At 30.9% G+C, this 24,201-nt stretch overlaps 1 protein-coding gene across 1 annotated transcript in view; it reads right to left on the bottom strand.

Annotated features, from left to right (window-relative positions):
• The window catches only part of LOC139521857 (focadhesin-like), a 283,557-nt gene that overhangs the window by 51,384 nt on the left and 207,972 nt on the right, over nt 1-24,201 (bottom strand). The window contains exons 16-19 of the mRNA XM_071315518.1: nt 9,313-9,388; nt 8,395-8,529; nt 5,229-5,370; nt 2,305-2,615 (exon numbers count right to left, since the gene is read on the bottom strand). Of these exons, the coding sequence (XP_071171619.1) occupies nt 2,305-2,615; nt 5,229-5,370; nt 8,395-8,529; nt 9,313-9,388 (664 nt within the window). The remainder of the gene's footprint in view (nt 1-2,304; nt 2,616-5,228; nt 5,371-8,394; nt 8,530-9,312; nt 9,389-24,201) is intronic.

The following is a 24,201-nucleotide window of genomic DNA, read 5'->3' as shown; positions in this document are numbered from 1 at the left end:
ATACAGATTGTCAGAGGCAAGACATTTCAAATGAGGTACTACAAAGGCGTCAAAAAGCGTCATTATGGAGTAAAGGGGTAGGCGTCAAAAGGCATCATTATGGAGGAAAGGCTAGGTCTTTACAATGTCTGGTTTTTCAGATTATCAAAAGTTTTATTACAAAAACCACTCAGGGATATATAATAATAAGCAAGATTGTGGGATAATTTCTTTCTTTTTACCTACAAGAATGCATCAAGTTTCAGTATTAAAACCTTTCTTATGGTCAATTGTTGCTATATATGACAGTAAATGATTGATAAGTTGATGGAAATTATACAGTTGTTAGAGGATTTTTTTGTTATCCCTAACCAAAGGGAGGAACAATTTACTAATTAAAAAGTACTCAAGGTGCCATTTGATTTAATGCTGGTGATGTGTAGCTTATCATCCAAAGAGACAAACCAACATTTTACAAACAAAAGTACATTCTAGGTATAATGTTTACGATTTTTTTTCAATCTTCAGCATTTACTGGAAATCAATCTTTCATGCCTTAATTTAAAATGGAATTATCAAAACCATACAAGAACATCCCCCTCCTAAAAACAACAAACAAACAAAAAACCAGCCAAAACAGTTACATGAGAAAACTTGGACTATGGCAAATTGTTTATTGGTTCTAGCTTTCTAGATTTGCTATTCTGGAAATCACTTCAAACTCTACTAAATGTATTCATTTTAACAAAAAGGTTTAAGTCAGTGATTATATGCTATGATCTCAAAACTACAAAGTTCATCAAGGCATAGATTTTAATACTACCAGTTAAAAGATTTATACTAACTCAGCATTGTTTACAAATGGTAAAACAACTGTCTAAAGTTAACCAAAGAAAAGCTCTTCAAACTTATAAGCTTTTATATTTGTCAACTTTCTCAAAAGCTTGTATTCTGAAAAATATGTGTTATTGCTTTTTTCTTTGCCAGATCTACATCTGTTTACAGAAAACAGTCATGTCACTGAGGGATGCTTTTATAGCATGGAATCCATATGAGACAACGAACATTCTCTAATTTTTGTGCTATTTTCACATTTCCTGACCGGTGTGAGAAAAATATTTCTCCTCACTAGTGACAAATCTGTTCTCAGCAAATGAATAGTCGAAATTTGATTATGACGTCTAAATGTTTTGTTTTCTTCTGAATTTTCCTATTGTGACGCCATGAAAAAAGGCAGCAATGCCTGATGACGTCTCATATAAAGAACACAAGTTTCTGAAAATCTTTGAAAAAGAAGGATAAAAATCATCAGGGAAACAGATTCCCACACTATAACTCGTGTATTACGATATTTCTCCACTCTCGACAGTTAAATTTTAGTTATTTAAAGAGCTCGGCAAGCCTCGTGCTTTAAATAATAAAATTTAACTGTCTCGAGTGGAGAAATATCGTAATACACTTGTTGCAGTGTAGGAATCTATATTTCTATGATTTCATCAATTGTTACCCTCCAGGCTTATAGTCAAGTTGAATCTTTATTGTAAGAAATACAATATTATTATAAGATTAAACAACAGGCTATTATTTGAACTTGGAATTATTTTTAATTATGGAATTTGCATAATTTCTTGTGCTGGAAATTTTTAATAAATTCTCCGTTTATTCTGTACTCAAATGTTCTGTGCTGCGCACAACACTTTCTATTACAAAGAAGATAGTACATTTTCAATAGAATGTACTGTGCCGCGCACAACACTATCTATACAAAATACATTGTATGGCAAGTGTTATGATCCACTCAAAACATTATAATACATTTTTTTACCAAATAAAAATTGAATTTATTAAAAAAAATTCTAGGACAAGAAATTATGCAAATTCCATAATTAAAAATAATTCCAAGTTCAAATAGTAGCCTGTTAAACACAATTTCCTATTTTAATATTGTGTAAACTTGACAATATCAAAATAAGAATGTATTCTTTTATTGCCAATGTCTCTAGAAGAGACCACATGAGGTAGATAGATATAAACTCTAGGTCACTGTACAACCTTTATCAATGAGCAAAAACCCATATCTTATAGCAATGGTTTCTTCCAAATGAATAAAAGTTTAAACACTTTTACGTTGAGTTTGTAAGGGAATTACCTTTGTTTAAATAAAAATAGAATCAAACATTTGAATGCAAATTGGTTAATACATAAATAAATAATGCAACCATCAAAAAGGAACAGAAAAAAATAACACAAGACACAAAACCATATGAGAATTCATGGAAAACCATATGAGAATTCATAGAGAACAATATGGGAATTTTATATTACCTCATGCATAAGTGTTGTAAACATCTGCTGAAAAGATTTACTATGAGACATGATATAATGTCTCCTGGGCCTGCCATCTCTCCCAACTTCTACTGGTGGATCATAACTAAACAATAAACCAGCAGCTAAGCCAGGTCGTAACCCAGGTTGTTTTGTCTTTTGGTACTGAGACAGCAGGAATGATGGGATAGATCCAACAGCTTTACCCTGATTGGATGCTGCTCCCTGTCTCCGTAGTGATGAGTGGTAAATTCCTCTTGGTAACTTTTCTACTTCCTTAGCAACCATTGATGTTAGAAAAGCTTCATATCCTATTTGAGAAATACAAATATTTATTATTTGATATTTTTATGATATTTTACACTATGACATTCTTTCAAAAATATATCTGTAGGACACTGAACTGCAATGGTATTTCGAACCACAATGGTCAGACTTAAGTGTGATGGTTCAAGATTGAAGTTCAAAGTTTTATTTAGAGTCGATATTCAATAAACTATATAAACACAAGCTCTAGTGAGCTTTTCAAATCGACTTAATAACAAAATACAATACACACATACAAAAGTCATGAAAACAACACAATTTTAAACATATAATGCATAGTAAGATATCATAAAAGACATATATAAGTTAGAACCATAGTACACTTAAAACATAGCATAAGTTAATAATAAATAAGGCAACAGTAGTATACCGCTGTTCAAAACTCATAAATCCATGGACAAAAAACAAAATCGGGATAACAAACTAAAACCGAGGGAAACGCATTAAATATAAGAGGAGAACAACGGATTGCACAAATCATATAGTCACACGAAAAATAAAAGTAAAATAAAACAGGCATAAACACTATTTGCAAGCACTGCACTGGCATGAGCTATTACTTGGATCCCATGTTTTTTACCAATTTTTTAAATTGGTCAAAAGATGTTTCCATTCGACAATAGTTTGGTAGCTCATTCCATATTTGTGCATCATTATAGTGAAACGATGGTCTGCACTGAAGTTCATTTCAAATAACATGCTTTAAGGTGTGATGGTGACATTGTGATACTAACTTGATAATAGCTACTCTTAATTTAGTTGGTGTTTATTTAGCTAAAGTTGTAGGGTCTGGAGTCAGAAAAACATTGAATGTCAAGAGTGCTAGCCTCACATTCCGAAGTTACAGTTTAATTTCTAACCACTAAAACCAAGACTTTCAAACAAATTGATGATTTTTTGCCTAGCAAGCAACAGTATGGAGTCAGAAAATAGAGTTGGTGGATTTTGTAAATGGCAAGACAAAATCATTCAATAAATTTCCACATATGAACCTTAAACCTAAAAGTAAGGATATTTGGTTTGAAGGTCAATGAAAAAACTATTCGCCTAAGGTGAATGGACAAAAAAATGTACTTCCTCTTCCTGGTACTATATACAAAAATATTTTTATGGAGACAATTCCTTAAATTAAACAGCTGCTTAAATCTCACTAAAAAGAAAAAATACTGCTTAAGGATGTCTACACAATCCAATCAATTTTTTTGGGTGGATGATTACAATATAATATGCCATGTGATGCACTTATTTTCGGATTTCAAAATTTGACGTCTGCCCAAATCTCACCAAACAAAATACAGTTGTTATGGATGTCTGTAAAGACATTACTTATGCTATACCAAATATTCCTAAAAAATGAAGTAACTTTTCAATTGAAAAAGTTTAATGCTTAAAACATTAAAATAATGTAAATATAAACATAGTCTGTAACCTTGTTTTACTGAGATTAAAGCATTCAAGATCTGTTTAAATTTTTGCAGAAAAAGATGTCTCAGGATTTTTCTTGTAAAAAGTTAGTATCTAACTGCATGCATATTTTGATATATTATAAATAACTGAATTCTAATATTTTTTACTACAAGTGATTTTGAGAAGATACTGGGCAAGTCTTACAAATGAATAGTCTAAGAAAAAGGAATAAAAGAGTTAAAAACATTGAGGAAAATTTTAACCCTGATCGTAAATTTATGTCTACGTAGCAATATAATTTTTGTATAAATTTAGTAACAAGTCCTTTTCCAGACTATTAAAATGAAGGTTAGTTAGGTTACTTATTTCTAATTTTTAATAAAGCATTACAACTGATAATATCATAAATTGTCTTGTCTATAAGGAGGAAATTATTATAAGAAAGAATTCTGTAACATGGTTTAAATCAATTTTTCCCAGGAAAATCGTGTCTTTATCCATATTCTAATCCATTCAATTTACATTTAGACAGCTTCAAACTTCATAAATAAGACCACTTCAGACATGTATTGATGTATGCAGATAAAGCACAGGGTTTCCCTAGTTCAAATTTATTGACCAAATTAATTGGGAGTTCTGTCAGACAAGTAATTAAAAAGACATGTTAAAGTCCTTTGAATGCAGGTACGTTCCCTGTCTAAAGAGTTTTGTTAAAATATTATAATCTAAGAAACATATCACTTTTTCATGAATCAATTTACAAAAATTGGTCTATGATGTGCATATCCATATTAAGATTTCAAAAGTTTCTTTTTGGGGCTTTAAAAGTAATTTCTAAATTGTTTAATTCAGTCACTCTCCCCTGAATTTATCAAGGTCATGTTCTTCTAACCTTAAATCCTAGATCTGCTCCTGTTTTAAAATTCTTTAAAAAAAATAATATTGAGGTTAAATCAAGCTTCATTGAAAACTAATTTTTATGGATTTAATTGGTATTGCTGAAACCAGTTCCATTCAATACTTAGGATAAATCATAATTTACCAAGACTAAATCTTCATGGATTTTATTGTTGTAGAATTAGAAAATTCCCAAGTACCAATAAAAGTCAAATTCAGTGAAAACAAAGGTCAAACTAAAATAAAAGAATCATCAGCCACATGTGTCTCACTCTTCCTAAGGTTAAGTTTACCTTTGTGACTTCCTTTTCTGATATGCTTCAATAATCTGACATAGAGTAAGGCTGGAATATTAGGCCAAACATCATCCACAGATAGAGTTGTCTCCCCTTGTGCTGATATTATTTTTGCCTGATCTGTGAAGTCTTCTATTAGCTGTTAAAACATAATTGAAGATTATTTAGAGTAGGACCTGCTTACCCTTACAGAGCCTTTGAGATCACCTTCAGTATGTTGTGGGGTTCATGTTGCTTAAGCTTTATATAGTTTTCTATGATGTATTTTATGTACAGTTATTTGTCTTTGGTCTCTTTTGCCATAAAGTTGTCAGTTTAACGTTGTCAGTTTGGTTTCAATTTGTGTCCCTTTGGTATCTTTTGTCTCTCTTTTAAGCATTGTAATATTTGATTCTGGTTTAATACTAAGTTAGTATAAAATATGGGTGTTGCAAAACGGCGGAAACGGAAAACAGAATGGAAACAGAAAATGGAAAAAGAAAGAATTAGCATTTTTTCTGTTTGGTTATTTTATCTACATAGGCATATTGTATTTTTTTATACTGTAGTATAAAATATGTTTACAAAGAAAGATAAAAAGATGAATGCATTTAAAATAAAAGATTTTAAAGCATAAAGTATTGAAAAAATTGAGACTATGTTGTTTTATGTGTTTTTGTGTTTTATTTATTTGATGAAGTCATGTGTACATCGTTCATGCAATTCAATAAAGTCAGTGGTTGTCGTTTGTTGGTGTTGTTCATAATTGTTTCTCGTTTCTCTTTGTTTTATATAGACTAGATTGGTTTTCTTGTTTTTATGTTTTTTCAGCTGTTCGACTGTTCTTTATATTTAAAAATTTAAAAAAAGTAGGATAAATATCAATAAGATAGTAACTCAACAACAACAAACAAATCTACATACGGCCTAAAAAGATGGACATTGGTCTTGATTCTATAGAAAGGTTGTGAAGTGATCTAATTTTGGAAAAATAGTTTCAATTGTTTTTTTCTTTGTTTCTTTTTTTCAATTGCCTTGAATTAGAATGAGTGATGTTGCGTATCTTGTCGCGTTGTTATGCATTGGTGATTTTCATTGTATCTTTTCTTGTATAATGCCAATGGAAAGAAAACATACAAGAAACCTAATGGGACAATGGTTAATAGACAACAACCGTCCGTAAGGATACCAGGGGAGTAGAATAGAAATTTGAATACACTTTATTTTTATTGCTTGATTACAATACTGAAGTACTTTTTTGGTTTAAACATCGAAAACACATTACACTCCTGGAATTTTAAATCAATAATAACGAATTGATGTGAAAAAAGAGATGGAAAATTAAAATCCTACATGGATATACGATTTGCACAGTGCTCTTATCTAGTGAGTTGTAGTAATGTCCTAGGGTTTTCAAACTCATATTTTCCACACTACTTCAAATAGAATGCCGCTTAGATCTTCTCTGAAAATTCAATCTCTTAGGTTATTCAATCCCTCTCAAGTAGCAATGAAATTTATTTCATAAGATTACAATTGAAAATCGTGTCACTCATTAAGTATGCTGTTTTACTATAGTTGAAAAACTTTAAAAGATAGGTGAAAGATACTAAAGGGACATTCAAACTCACAAGTTGAAAATAAACTGACAACGCCATGACTAAAAAAAGACCAAAAAGACCAAAAGACCAAAAGACAAACAGACAAACAATACTACACAAAACACAACATAAAAACTAAAGGCTGATCAACACGAATCCCACCAAAATGTGGCTCCGGAAAGATAAAAAGATCCAGCTTCACATGTGAAGCCTGTCAACATAGACATGAATTTAAATTCATTCATACTAGAGGAAAGTTGAAATTTGAAATTTACTTTTATTTTTATTGGTTGTTTTTAAAGATTTGGATGCTATGTAAAGACAACTGAAAATCCATTCTTCTCTGTTCTTGTTTTTTTTGACGGAAATAATACTTTAATTTACACTTCGTATCTGAACGTTAATTTTTGATGTTTCAACTGGCCAAACATCCTATAATATTCAAGATATCACTGATATCATTTACTTAAAACACTGTTGGACCTGTTTGATGTTGTCCAATTTACCACGACTCTTTGCTTGCAGAAGCATAGGAATTAGTAAATCCAACACTGTGTTTTACCTGGTTTCCTGTAACTGTTTATTTTCAGTTTAAATGGAGCTTTTTCAAAACATAACATTAATATGTCTGTAACGTGTCCTTATCGATGTTTTGGCAAACTTCTATCTGATTACGCATTGTGTTGGATCATACTTTATGTTAGAGCATCTTTCAGGTAATGCATGTTTGAGATACCTAGCCTAAATGCAAAAATATCTACTCGGGTATTACACCGGTATTGATGATTGGTGTTTTTGCCAATTATCTTGAAAACCGTGTAAAAGATTGCTAAAACCTTTCAAAACAAAAATGATCAACAAGATAAGATCTACATACAAGTCAAAGTTTCTTTATTTTGGGTAAGAAAGTAAAGATAGAGTGATTTTTGACATGGTTTATTCAAGTCTATACTGTTGGAGAATTCCCATTGTTTAGATGCACACAGACTTAGATGAAATGTCAACATATTTGTTTTGTGATTTTGTTAATTCAGTCGTTATTGATTTTCGTAGTTCTTTCCATTTCCCTCCTTATATTCAGTCCATGGAAATATTTCTTTTCGTTTTCCTTTCCGTTTCTCTTTCCTTTCCATTTTCCGTTTCTGCCGTTTAGCAACACCCATAAAATATGGCTTACAAAAAAGGAAAACCTTAAGCTCATGGTTTGTTTTTGTTTGTTGGTGTTATAACTTGCCTTTTATCAACCTTGGCTATATCATGTCAGCCAGTTTTTATTGATGGATTTTTTTTTATCTGGTAGAGAACCACTGACCAGAGAAGGAAAAACTTGTAATCCTTGTCAACTAAGATCAAACTCAAACAATACCTAGTAATAAGCAGAGTTTGAACTTGTTAACCTTGAGTTTTCAAACTAAGTAATCACAATAAATGAACTACATAAACCAATAGCTAGGAGGATCCATAACTGTTTTCTGTGCATAAATTGGGTAGTCTTATTGTAAAATTTAAAGGCTAGTGTCTCAAAAACCTTTTCATTTAAAAGATATTTGTGTAAAAATATCAAATATTACTTCTGGACTTACTGTTTGAGGAAGATGTGACATTTTAAACAGATCAGCAGGAAACATTGACAATGCCTGGAAGGCAGCCTGAGACACATTATCATACAGACTAGTAGACAGCAACCATAGGTTTCTTACTGTGTCAAATACAAATTTCTGAAACAAAAACAAAATGGTACTTTTCAATGTTTATAAACACAAATTTTGTCATAACTGTATAAATTTTTCTAATATATTGCAATATCTGATATTTTGGTGTGTCATCTAAATGTACAAATATATGTTGAGTCAACTACATGCTCTGGTATCAGGATAAAGCTGACATATTGATGTTTCAACTTAATTTGCCTTTTCAGAATCTTAAGGATGTACTTAGGTGAGGTTGTGTCAAATGTTCGGACTCCTTGGTGTTTTTCCATACAATACAGTGTAAAATATTTTGCCCCATAACACCCATTTATTTTTTCATATAAGACTTAATAGCTCATGAAAGGTCATTTACCAAAATTTAAGAAGATTCTTAATTTTCTTTCTTTTGCTTTGAGACCTAATAATACCAATGCAAATATAAGGTAAAAGCCTGAGTCAGCCTTTTCCCGCCATATTTCTAAATCTCAAATATCTCGAAAAGGAGGTCCATGACCTATCAATATTTTTAGCTTATTTTTATCCTTAATTGATGCTCTACCAGCTTATAGTATCAATTTTAACTTCTTAATTTATTAATTTTCACCTAACCTCACCTAAGTACATCCTTAAGTACTATGGGTAATTTCACTGTTTGTACACCAAAATGAAAATAACTTTACATCATTGGTTTAATTTCAATTGTTTAGAACATTTTTAATCAATCACAACGTTTTGGTGTATGCTTTTGAAAATATTACTCAGAATTCATTAGATTCTGAAACAGTGAATAAGCTATTACCAAAGACATACCTGATACTCTGGTGTATCAACTGCATGGTCTGGAACCAATGAAAACAGATCACATATTTTCTCAACCACAACTGGTCTGAAATAATAAATTAAAAATCAAAATTAATGATACATTTCTCTGTAATCTTTTTCCAGAACACAATGTCAAACAGGAAACCAGGTTTACATTGAGTTCATTAGTGACATTGTTAGAGCAATAAAGGGCAATTACTCCTGAAAAGCATAATTAGAAATAGCCAAATTCAAATTTGACTTCCATTTTAAGATGTACAATGTAAAATGAATTGGCTAAACTGTGCTCTAGTGATTGTATCGGGTATGAAATGGATCTATAGGCATGTAAAACTACAGTTACTACCCTTATCAATAACAAGATCTTCCTTTTGGAAAATCAAAATTAATTTCCATTAAAGACATGGCATGATTTTAGTAAAAAAAAATAAAAAATTAGTTAGTGCTTTTGAATATCTCAAATTATTTCAAATACATGTATTGTGACTTTAGACATTTTATTGCAATAAATATTATTTAAGTCTGCATAATATATGAAAATAAAATTTTACAAACAAAAATAGCATGTTTTAATTTGAAGTACATTGACTGGTCCAAGGACACAGTTATCATCCTTTGGTTTTTGTTGTCTACGAATATAGTCCCTAGTGTAAACAGTGTATAACTTGCATGTTTTATTTTATACACTTTCCCAATTTATTTCTTGATATTAAATGCATGAAATATTAAGAAGGGGGTGTTAATTACATGTTAAAAAATAATGGGTGCTGAATCTTTATGTTGAGTAGTGATTTGGTCCAGTTCAAAAAGGTCAAATTTTATCACGTCTGAAGCTGTCAAACTGAATTTTACACCCCCTTAACACAGAATTGTCAATATTTTGAGTTAGAGCTGATAGAAGTTTCTATAATTTTGATATTATTTGTCTCACTGGTAGTACACTACACTGTAAAAATCTTTTTGAGAAAGAGCAGGTACAATTTTTTTAATTTGAATTTATTGTCTAAAAGAAATGCACTACAAAATAACTGTGTTCTCGAGCCGAGTGACTTCATTTATTTCTGCCTATTCAAGAAGTTTATTGTACTTTAAACTTTTTGAACTTACAAATTGGATAAAGTAAACTGTATCATGTGTTATTGAAGCCATTATAAGTGCAGAAATATCTGCAGTCTTTTTATAAAACAATCCTCGTAATTGGTATGTGCTTTTAGTTTTTCTTATATCAGTGAAAACAGTTCATCATTACAACAGCACTATATAAAGATCATGCTATTACAAGATAAAAGTACATGTGTTCTTAGAAAAAGGATTTTTGCTGCTTTTCAAAAATTAATTAGATTTCTCAACTTCAATGTAGCTGCAGATTGACTATGTGTATTTTAACCTTAAACAAATGGAGAATGTGACCATTGGGCACACATGATGCCCCACTTGCATATCATATAAATTGATAAAGGGACATAACTGATGTATGGTAAAAGTGACGCTACCCAAATTTGTACTTGATCTGAGTTTTGTGGTAATAAGTATTGTGTATGTTTCATAACATTTAATTGAGGCAAACTTAAATTAGAGAAAGGAAACCAAAAATAAAGCCGTTTTTCCATTAGTAAAGGGGCATACCTCTAGAACAGTTAAAGGGACACCACTTAAATTTGTACTTGATCTGTGTTTTGTTTAATAAGCATTGTGCAAAAGTTTCTTACATAAATTTACCTAAACGAAAAGTTCAGCTTTTTTTCTGTTGGTATAGGGGCATAACTCTAACAGTTAAAGTGACACCACTAAAATTTAAACTTGATCTGTGTTTTGTGGTAATAAGCGTTGCATATGTATAAGTTTCATAATATTTGGTTGAGGCAAACTAAAGTTAAAGAAAGGAAACCAACTTTGGGACGTACAGATGAACATGGGTAAAATTTAATTCCCCCTCATCTACAACGGATGCATAAAAATCAGTCTTGCCAAGGTTATACAACACAGTTAAACATGTTACACTAAAGTACAGAAATGTGAAATTAGACTTAAAAAGGTTCTACATCCCGAACATGATTGACAAAACACTATTCTCTGAAATAAAACAGTTATGTCATTACATAAGACAGCAATGTTCTTTAATTCTTATCTAATTGACAAATTGGACAGATAAATTGAAAAACCATATAAAAAAGTAATAATACAATAAATAAAGCAAAAAATAAAAACCATAAAGACTATGGCTTCCATTAAATGTATCAAATTCTAATAGCTTCTAGGTTCATTACACTTCCAGGATAAAGACATTTTGTAATGAAATTCCAACTATTTGGAGATTGATTATACTTCCTGGTTCAAGATCTGATACAAAAAAGCTACCGGGAAAGCTCACACTTAGGGTGAGAAAGACCTTTACCATCAGGAATCAAACAGTATTTTTTTTTTACATCTGTTAGTGTCAAATTGGTTAGCATTTTACTGTGATTCATCAAAATATCCTTATCTTGATTTGTCAGAGGTCTCAAATAATAATCGTTACCATTATTTTTGATAAAATTCAACATAATTCATCAAAATCAGACGCTTTTTTTATCATCATACACCAAAAATTACAGTTTAACGTCATTTGGCAAGATTTTTTACCATTTATATTGGTCATGCATGAATGTACCCTCCATTACATCCCTCCACATTGGTCCTCTGTATATTGAACATATTTGCTTTATCATTACTATTTTAATTGATACTGTTTTTATATTCTATTCTAGACATGGTATAAAATTTTGAGATTTTTTAAAATTCAAACTTTTGATATACATTTTGTACTTCAAAATAGTTTTACTTATACTACAGTATCACTACAATAGAAATAGCATTTTATGCTGTAAAGATATCAAGGGCCATTACTTAGGCAGCAACCATTTGATTTTCGGGGGGACTATGGATTTTTTTGGAAAAAAAATTTGTTTCCAGTTTTTGGAGAAAAAAATAATTTGTTTTTGATTCTGAGAAAAAAAAATTGTTTGTTTCCCCCTCAGCTGCCACTATATCTAATGCTAAAATTGAAAGAAAAAAATAGATTGTTTTTCGCCACAGGTGAAAAAAAAAGTTTGTCTAGAAAATAAATCCATAGCCCCCGCAGAAAATCAAATGGTTGCTGCCTTAGCTGAACAGAAAGAATGGAAAAGGTCAAATATAAGTTTTACCACCAATTTGCGATGAGAAACAACATACTTAATAATGAAAGGGATTGGTTGATCAGTTCTCTAGATGTTTTTGTGGAATTGCTTGATTGATTGATTGATTGTTAGTTGCTTAACGTCCAGTGGCAAATAGTTCATACATGATCAGGACAAAGGAATGGCTTGAAGATGCAGGTTGATTAATAACCAGTTCTTTTTATTAAAATCAGTATCAAAATAAATTTGCTGATCCATATCAATAGAAAATTAGCAATTCTAATATGACGTCCTTATTACGCTTTGTAAACAAAGCTGTGTTCTAATGAGCACAAAATATGTTTGACACATGCGCACGAACTTTCTGTGTATATTAACGTTATTTCCATCGTTATCCTTTAAAATATATACATTTAAGCAGCTAACATAAACGTTTATTATATATTTTTATAAAACAACATATATTTACCCTGCTCGTAGTTTTTAAACTTATCAAATTTGAAATGTAATGTACAGACTCCTCGGGGAGGAAACGGCAAAAGCCAATCATTTTTACAGTATTTTCGTATGCTTCGACCTATAAAAGTACTGTATTTGTCCTATTAGAATCGAAATAATTCCTTCATGTCATGCTCTATGTTCATTTTAACATGGGTAGGCATTATATTTGACCACATTTTACACCTCGCTAACGCTCAGTGTAAAATATCGACAAATATAATGCCTACCCATGTTAAAATGAGCATAGAGCATGACATGAAGGAATTATTTCTTAAATTTTAGGAACAATTTGACTAAATCATGGTAATCTTAACAAGCAATTATCCCAAAAGTATTTGTCTGCAAAATGTTAATCACAAGACACAAATTTATTTTTCAGCTGAGGGCTAATTTCTGTACTAGTATATGATTCAAACCTTGTTAGAATTAGTCTTGAGATTGTGATTTCTTTCCATTCTACAAACCCCAGTTATTTTAGATAGCATTATAAATCTATGATATTTTTAAAGACAAACATTTTAGGTTTTATATTAGTTCATCTTTTTCTGTAAAATTCAAAAATTTCTGTCATAATTATCATTACCTTTTTGAACTAACAAATTACCAACAAGAATGTGTCCTCAGTACATGAATGCCCCACTCGCACTATCATTTTTCATGTTCAGTGGACCGTGAAATTGGGGTAAAAACTCTAATTTGGCATTAAAATTAGAAAGATCATAACATAGGGAACATGTGTACAAAGTTTGAAGTCGATTGGACTTCAACTTCATCAAAAACTACCTGGAGCGGGACAGACGGACGGACGAACAGACGGACGAACGGACGCACAGACCAGAAAACATAATGCCCCTCTACTATCGTAGGTGGGGCATAAAAATATACTGTCTCTTATGTTTTGAGAAACCACTATAATTGCAGAATTTCGTGCAGACATTAAATTTCAAACATTCTTCATAATTGGTATGTAATTATTTTGTTTCTTATTTTAGTAAAAATAGTTCAACATTTCATAACAGTGTAGCTCAACTGATTTTGATGATATATGTCACTCATAATACGTACTTCCTTAAGGCTTTAATTTTGCTGCTCTATAAAAGTTTATAAGATTTCTTAACTTTTAGGTAGCTGCTTGTTCAATATATATATATATGCTTAATCATTAAAATACTTTCCAAGGTTTTGATCAAGACACCAAAAAACTACTATTAGTACAGAAATGTAAAAATACAAACAAATATTGTCTTCGTTCTGAGCATAATTGAAAAATAGTATTCACCAAAAATGAAACAGTTATGTTTTTCTATAAGACAACAATATTCATTAATTCTCATAGAATTGACAAATTGGACATATAAATAGAAAAACAATATTAAAAGTAATAACAAAATTAATAAAAACACAATAAAAACCATAAAGAACTAATGGTTTCCGTTGAATGTATAAAATTCCGACAGTTACAACTATGCGGTAGATTTATTACACTTCCTGAATGAGAACTATTGTTTCAATTAAGTCTATTAAATTTCAATAGTTTCTTGATTCATTACTCTTCCTGGTTCAAGATCTGGAACAAATTGCCAAAGAATTTCAGTCACCTTCCAAGAATTATATAACATTAGTAAAGACTAGGGATGTCAATTCGGTGAAGATTTACTAATCGATTACTCGTTGGATTTACAGAGCGATACTCGAGTACTCGCTCGATAAAACATTTACATAAAAGGGAAACATAAAATTATACCCATGTTCTGTATTGTGGGTCGTTGTCTTATGATCGTAATATTCTCATCATTTTTACCAAAGACTAAAAAACAATTGAAGGAATTTCATACCATAATTAATAGCTCATTTACTACTTGTACTAATTATGTAAACTGGTAATAATCTAATCAAGTAATTAACAATATCTATAGAAAAAGTATTACTCAAACAACAGTATTTGAGAGCCTTAAAAACACATTTAATTATCAACAAAGGGGTGATGATTGGATGTGCAACAGATTTGTTCTTATCAAAATTATATTATCTTGTCAATTTTTTCAGGGACGTAGCGATTTCTTGAATTGAATAGGTAACAAACATTCCTGCTGATGAAAATATATGCTCTGACAGTACAAAGATGTGGGAGGGACTAAGATTAGCTAAAAGTGTAAGCCTTGGAAAAATGCTCGTGTTCATATATCCTACACATACTTCTATTTGGAGAAATTTTAAATGACAGTTAAACGCAAACATTCGAATTGTATTTAAATTTTTATTCATTTTGATTAATATATAATTTCCCGAGAAGCTCTCTCAATAGAAATATTTTTGTTAAAGAAAGCAACAACATTATAACAGTAAACCGATTAGTCGAGTATCATTTTGATAATCAATACTTGGTACTACCAAAGTAACTCGAATACTCTAGTACTCGTTGACATCCCTAGTAAAGACTGATGATTGGTTATAACTAACCAATCAAATTTGACATAATGGTCATCTGATATCTAAATAAGGGGAAGAAGTGTGGTTATATATGGTATAACCATGAGAAAACAGCAAGATGTCAACTGATCATTTTTAAATTTACCCAGTAAATACACAGCTGTGTTTATTTCAGCTGGATGTAAAGTTTGTTTATCGTTAAACAGACATGTTGGATAAAGGAGTAGGTCCTGTGAGACAGTTTTACAAAATTGTTAAAATGTACACTTTGTGCTCTTTATTGGAAAGTAGAATACTTTCTGCTACATAAATATGGGCTGATTTTGACAATACAATGCACATATATCGGGTACTAGCATCATTAAGTCATGCTAAATTACTGAAATCTTCACAATTTTATAGCATTTGAGATAATTTTTAGACGGTTTCCGTCTTAAATGGAAGTGGCCCCATTCGTGTTCATTCTTCATATTTAAATGTAAATTGTATTTGATGATAATACATAACATATAAAAAGGTTGAGAGTGAACACGGATGCGGCCAATTTCATTTTTTTTTTTTTTTTCATATTATGGCATAATTTTGAAAGATTTTTCATATTTATTAAAGCTTGAATTTAAGCGTCTGCAATGACTAAATCAGTTCAAATCTTTCACATAAACTTATTGAATTGACTAAAGTAGACACTTAAGTGTTTAAAAAGTGTCCAAAATCTTCAGATGAGCCTGAAATTTGAGGCCAAAATCATCAGATGAGCCTGAAATTTGAGGCCAAAATCTGCCCTTACTCCTTTGACAACACATAGAGATGACAAAATAAAACAAGTAGAACTGTGAAAATTCCCCACAAATGATACCCTGCTATAATTAATAATGTACAATTGGTAAACAGGAAGTTGATTGCTGAGCAATACATGTAAATAAAAAATAAATGTAAAAAAGGCATAGCAATTTGCTCAAATGAAAGGTGATTTCAAATTTCAGGAAACATTGATTTTTGGTTTTTGAGATAAATGCGACGATAATTTCATGCTTGGCCATTATATGTTAGAATATAATTAAATTGAGAAAGGAAACAGGGAATGTGTCAAAGTGACATCTACTCGACCAAAGAGTGAAGAACAGCCCAAGGCCACGAACACAGCGAAGAAAATCCTGCACCTGGAAGTGGGCTTCAGCTGGCCTCTAAACAGAAATGTAATTTCTGTTAAAATGGAAGTGGATGAGCAAAGAAATCAAAATGTTTGTCACATCATATACCATAATTACATGAAGCTTGTAACCAAATTTTAGGAGGCCCTGATTTGTAGTTCTTGAGAAAATGTTACCAAAATTTTATACAAGACCAAGCTAAATTATGTGTAGGAATATAAAACAATTCTGTTAACAGGAAGTGGATGATTCATATATATTTACAGTTTTTACCAAGCTCAAATGAAGCTGGATACCAAAGTTCAGGGAATTCTAATTTGTGATTTCTGAGGAAAGTGTAAATAAAATTGATAGGATGGACAGACAGTAAAACATGCATCTAAACACAGACAGATTAAACCAGTTTACTAGACCTATGCAATAATTTCTGAATTAACAGAAATATCAAAATTAGGCTCTTTGTTGCTTTCTGTTTTTGACTATAATATAATTCTAATCCAGACCTTTTAGAAAGAACTTTAAATGAAAGGGTATTTACTTTAATATTTTTTTTCTTAAATATCAGCACTATTAAGGAAGACTCTAATTCCTTAATCACACTCCCTGACATCAACTTACTTTTTTACTACTAAAGTAAGTAAAGGTCATTAATACTCAGAGGACAGCTGATAGTCAGATTAGAAGGAGTCATTCAACACGCACAAATGACAAACCTAATATAAAAGATATTAAGACAATAAACTAACTTGGAATAAAAACAATTAGGCAGGTGGGAAAAATCACTTCAACACTGGTGTCTAGAGTTTATAAGGAAATTTGGTTTCTAGATCGATGACCAAATAATATAGAGATAAATTAACCATATTAATACCTAGGCAAATGATCTTTGAGCCAAGGTCATAAACTAGGATTAATGAAAGTTTTGCCATTACCTAAGGCACTGTCATCATACTTGTATATGGTTGATGAAAAATATAGCTAGCATTTCATTCAAGTTATATTGACGACATGGGACAGGTTTTATCATTACAAAATGAATTATAATAACTGCCAGACAAAATCTGATTTACTGCTTGTAGTCATGAAGGACAGAGTTATTCATTATTATTTGGTTGGGTTCATGAGTTATTAGTTCAAAGTGACTTATTCAATTTCTTCAAGGAAATAATTTGTAATTAATCACCTTTCAGAATGAGTTTATTCAAATCATTATTATTTGGTTGGGTCCATGAGTTATTAGTTCAAAGTGACTTATTCAATTTCTTCTAGGAAATAATTTGTAATTAATCACCTTTCAGAATGAGTTTATTCAATAGATCAAGAAGTTTGGAAGGATCATATCTAAATTTATGGGCTCTATTGATAACATCTTCATGAAAATCGGGATAAGGTATTCTGCTTGTAATATGGTGTGAACAGGTTTTATGTCTTTAATTTTGTAAATATATTCATGTGTTCAACTGAAATAACCCAAACTAGAATAGAACAATTATTGACAAGAAGCACAAATTAGAAAAAATATATATGCCCCACTACAATTTGGGTAAGGCATAAAAAATAATTCTTTACATTTTATATGTTTTTGAGCTTAGATTTCATCTTTATTACAAGATGTGATATCAAATTTTCAACAGAACCTTGGATCATCCGATAATTTAGACCAACAAGCAAAACATAAACCAAGCATAAAATGTTTTACTTTAAATGTAACAAAATGTCACAGATGTATTAACACTTTGGACCTCAATAAAAATTTAAAGCAAACCTAATCAAGTTGGTCAAGCATATAATATAGGTCATATTATTATCCAAGGACTCCTGTTGATTATGTTTGTCTTTTTTCATCCTCGGATCTTTTATTGAACATCCTAATCATACAATTAGAGGGAATTATTGTACACGCACAAATGACAAACTTAATATGCGATAATAAAGACAATAAACTAACTCAGAATAACAACAATTAGGCAGGCCAGAAATAAATCTTTCTAGACAGTGTCTTATAAATAAGAAAATTCTGTTATAGATCCTTGACCTAAATTTATTATATCAACAAGTACACTAATGTTTTTGAGCCGTAGCCTCTAGAACCTCACTCATAAAATGTAAAACAAATTGTGCTTGAAATACCAAATCCAATAATTTGATTGGTTGATATCTGAGTCCGGTGTAGGCCATTTTGGTGCATTGATAGGACATTTTAGGGAAAACAAGAATCAGTGTCCAAAGTACACGGATGCCCCACTCGCACTATCCTTTACCATGTTCCATGGACCGTGAAATTGGGTAATAATCTAATTTGGCATTAAAATTAGAAAGATTATACTATAGGGAACATATGTACTAAGTTTCAAGTTGATTGGACTTCAATTTTATCAAAAACTACCTTGACCAAAAACTTTAACCTGAAACTCCCACTTTCATTTTCCATGTTTAGTGGACTGTGAAATTGGGGTCAAAAGTCTAATTTGGCTTTAAAATTAAAAAGATCATATCATAAGCAACAAGTTTACTAAGTTTTAAGTTGATTGGACTTTAGCTTCATCAAAAACTACCTTGACCAAAAACTTTAACCTGAAACTCCCACTTTCATTTTCTATGTTCAGTGGACCGTGAAATTGGGGTCAAAAGTCTAATTTGGCATAAAATTAGAAAGATCATATCATAAGCAACAAGTGTACTAAGTTTCAAGTTGATTGGACTTCAGCTTCATCAAAAACTACCTTGACCAAAAACTTTAACCTGAAACTTCCACTTTCATTTTCTATGTTCAGTGGACCGTGAAATTGGGGTCAAAAGTCTAATTTGGCATAAAATTAAAAAGATCGTATCATAAGCAACAAGTGTACTAAGTTTCAAGTTGATTGGGCTTCAGCTTCATCGAAAACTACCTTGACCAAAAACTTTAACCTGAACGGACGGACGGACGGACGAACGGAGCCACAGACCAGAAAACATAATGCCCCTCTACTATCGTAGGTGGGGCATAAAAATCTAAGGTTTAAGTGCCAAAGAATAACCCATTTTAGCACCAGTATAAATTACTGTTCATGGTTATAGTAAAGTGGGTACTACATGTATTCAACCAGGTAAGTTTTCACTAAAATAGGCTATCGAAAATACAGGTGAACGGATAAATTCCGTACTAAAATGGGCTCTTATGTCTGCGCTCAAATGTCTCCTAGTAGTTTTAATTTTTTGCAAAATGTCTTGCACCAATGTGAGTCTGAGTAGGATAATCAATCTAGACAGTTTTATGACGGCAAGTCTTGGTCATCAACTTTTTGTATGAAATTTCTACACTTTTTCAATTCACCTTTATCATATTAGTATTAAAGGGAAATTCCGCGATTTTTTACTTATCATCTAATTATGTTCATCTTAACATAAAAAACACATTTGCAAAGTTTTAAATTTATATTCCTTCTAATAACGGAGAAAATCAAGTATTTGTAACTTTTTTGGTTGAATTCTCGAGTGGGTCGTGACGTATTAGCCCGATTTATTGAATTCTGGGAAAAAATAAAATCTGTTGAACTCTTATAGCTTATCGACAATATACGTAATTAAAAGCGCACAGCTGACGAATGGTCGAAGTTATGAACCACAATATAAGAATGAACGAAAATGAATATGCATATACCGTTTTGTATTGATTGAATTAAACTCCTATAAAATTATCTCTAGTAAATGTTTTTGAATAAATTTAATTAATTATTGTTGAGATTTTTTTCATAAAATATTTATTGAACATTTTTACTGATATTGAACTGAAAATATTTCAGTTCTATTTACCGTTATTGTTTTGATAATCATTTCAATGCAACTAATGTGTGAGCAGAGTGTGTATATTATTTTGTAAAGGTCACTGTATATTTCTCGGCTTGAGGTCAATTCGTTTACCTTGTAGCTATTTAGCCGCAGGTGTGAGTTCAAGCGTACACAGGTATAAATGTTGTTATTTGGAAAGGATAAACAGAAAGGATTAGAAAGAGTATGCTGTCACGATGTTAATACACTAAGATTTAATACACGATGAGAATAAAGATACAATAATAAAATTGTGTAAATTAATTGAAAATAAAATTCAGATTCGTAATTCCGAAAGTGTATAAAAATAAAAGGAAACAATTTTTGATTACTTTCTTAGCGGCAATTGGCGTAAAGATTCAAATATGAAGCAAAAAATAGTAGTTTTAATCTTTTATAAAAACTAAATGCAATATTACCCAATTTGATATACCATTGTACATCTGTTTGATATCATTGACTTTACCGGAATTTCTTAACTTGTATTCAAATCTGGCTGTGTTTAAATGCTAATAAAACTATTGCAATTTTAAAGTTTTTAATTGACCAAAAAATACAACATACAACATGCATGATTTTTTTTTAGTTTCTTTTTAACATTTTATTCTTACATAAATAAATTCATTTGACAATCAATTACACGAACTTTTTGTGAAAAGAATATCAATTATCTAAGCTAAGGCATTATTTCTTTTGAGGATTTTTGAGGATTTTTTTTTAAATTCTATGATAATATTTGTGCAATGTTGAACATGATAGCCGTCATTAATCCAAATAAGTAATACAGTAGTTGTAATAAAAGTTATATTTTAGTCATGCATAACTGATATTGACGAATTTATAATAGTTCGTCCATACATCGTTGTTCTTGAAACAATCATTATTAGTATACATGTAAGTTTCCTGACGTATAAGAGCCATTGAGGATGAGCTCCAGAGAAATCAGACTAGTGGCGTTTCGTTCGTTTGTTTGTTGGGAAAGGAGAGGAAATGCAACCGCTTGTACAGATAAACGACAGAATTACCATACAAGCATTTATAGTCAACACAATCAGAAAGAGTTCCCATCGTTAGACGGGGAATATGAAGGCTTCCAAGAATGAACAAGTGACATGTCTAACTCTGAACAGTTAGAAAACAGACTATCGACATCGACCGCTTGTTCTTAATATTTGAAACTGTATGCATATATACGTATACGTTTATGATATATATATAGTGATGAGTTCTTGCGTCTGACAAAAACTAAATTCCTTCATGGTTATATCTTGCCATACGTTTATATTGGTTTGTAAGGTGATTACTCACAATCGTTATTTGAAAATCCTGTTTGTGAGATGTAGATTCATTTCAATACAGAAATTTCGTCTATATATTTCACAAGTGTATAACACGGAGAAGCTCTGAAGGTCCATTACTCCCATTTTGTTTGGGTGTGAACCATCGATGTTTACAGCAATATCACAGAATAAGATGATGATGGTAGAAAGAACTATGGGCGTCATGTGGCAAATATTACATGCATATCGGACAATGAGTTGTCAATCTGTATGAAAAGATTTCCAATACAACCATATTATTGAGAAGGAATGTTTACATGCTATACTCTCGTACTAGTATTACAGGGTTCTTGTGGCGTTCACCTTAGACACACATCTTTTTAACGATGTTTAAAAAAAGACAGAACCAATTTAATGTCATATTTCCCTATTTTTTAAATATAACTAAAAGTCTTTTATCTGACAAGAATACCCCTATTTAGCGAACAAGTTATTTATTCTTTTTTCTGTTATTGAATACCAAGAAAGAAAATAAATCCCGAAATTAATTTGAAACTTTGATACTCAAAAGTTTCCCAGCAAAATATTCACATTCCCTGGGGATAATTAGTGTTCGTCCAGTGGCATATATAACAATTGTGATGACGAATTACTTCCTTTGTTCGAGAACAATCTTATTGAAATATAAATCTGTGATTTTACTAGGTCCACAGCTTCAATGAACCAAAGCAAAAGTTATACATCGACCTGTATTTAAATCAAATTGGTTCTCTTCTTCTTCTGGTATACAATAGTTTATCGACATTCGATGATTACATACTGTTGGCATACGTGGACCAGTCTATTTACAACCCTTTTACCCCTATTTATTCAAAATATATGTTTTTTTCTTATGTTCAATGTATACATGTATATATTTTAAATTGCGCTATAGTTCCGTAACTTTCTATCCAGTCGTATAAACGAATCGTCGGCAAGTGCGTACATTTTTTTAAATCAATATTTCTGGTCTGTTCCAATCTGTCCTTCACTATTGACAATGACTATATATTACATTTTTCCAAATTCACCCTTGGAAAAAATATTTAAATAGATTTTAATTTCATCAAATCTTATTTTTTGGGTATTATTTATATGTTTATGAATTATATTCTTTACACCAGAAATGTTATTTATAAACACTTACAAGCGTATGAGTTTAGTAATGACAAGTAAGACAGAGTTGTATATTATTCATCTGATAGTTCAAAATGGAAAGTTATAAGTTATAAGTTATCAGCCGTGTACACTGATCAATACCTGCAGAAGTGAAACGATGCATGAACTTGCAAGCCCGACAGGAAATCGCTTGAATACCTGGACGTGTCACCTCACACCCCTCACAATACCTTTGGAAGTAATACCTTTAGCCATGCTGGTGATCAGATGAGGGAAGATCAAAATATATTTGTTTATTACTTTAAAGAATTATGAACAAATTAGATTTTCGAAAACAATTTTCACGGAACACTTATTTATGATTTCAACTTTGACTTTTCACCTAATTCCAATATCAACAGTTTAAAAACAACAGACCATGGTAATTTAAAAAAAGTAAGAATATTTTTCGTATCAAGTTAGTTAGTCGGATAAAACAACCGTACGATTGACAAGATATCGACACGCAATTACGACTACATCGGTTACTGTAGTTTTGTTTCTTTGTGGTTTATAGACATATCGTTTTTATTAATCGGGAAAGAAGACAAAATGGCGGATCGCAGAGAATTGATACTCTAAATTTAAAATCGATGGTGATCGCTTATCTAGCGGAATAAAACTTTAATATCTATGAATTTGAGCATTTTTATACAGAATGAACATAATATCAATTTTTGATTTTTTTGCGAAGTTTCCCTTTAAGTCAATGATATAAGCATTTTATCCATATCATTCATATTAGAGACACTGAATATGTTTTTATCGTCCCTAAATGAATTATGATAAACTGTCAGACAAAATCAAATTTACTGCTGTGATTATTATCTTAAGCCATTAGATAACAACTTTATTGTAATAACAAGGTTGGGGACATAAATAATTAGTTTAGTGACTTTTTTTCACTCCAACACCGAACACTTCAGCAGAGTTTTCTCTTACTTAAAGTTTTTCTTCACCATGAAGTCTAATCGTGGGTGTTACAAAAATATCCAAGAAGCCATTCCATGTCAACCTAAAGCTTTGTAAAATGCTGCCAATTATCTATTTGTCCCTGCTCCAGAAATGACTAATTTGATGAAAGCACACTTCAAAAGAACAATATTAGATTATAATATGCCTTCTCTTATAAGGTGTTTCTACAGAAATTATGCATTTAATATGTTTCAAGGCAACTTCTTACATGAAAAGTACAAATTCTTCAGACATCCTCAGTCAAAGGATTAATGACAAAAAAGGCAACTTCTTACATGAAAAGTACAAATTCTTCAGACATCCTCAATCAAAAGATTAATGACAGCATAATGCAGCGGTTTTCTTTAGTTTTATTTTGATGATTTCTTGTCCTTT

Source organism: Mytilus edulis, chromosome 4 (genome assembly GCF_963676685.1).
Source record: "Mytilus edulis chromosome 4, xbMytEdul2.2, whole genome shotgun sequence".
Lineage (NCBI taxonomy): Eukaryota > Metazoa > Mollusca > Bivalvia > Mytilida > Mytilidae > Mytilus > Mytilus edulis.
Note: the sequence above shows the minus strand (reverse complement) of the source record. Positions and strands in the feature narration are given on the sequence as shown.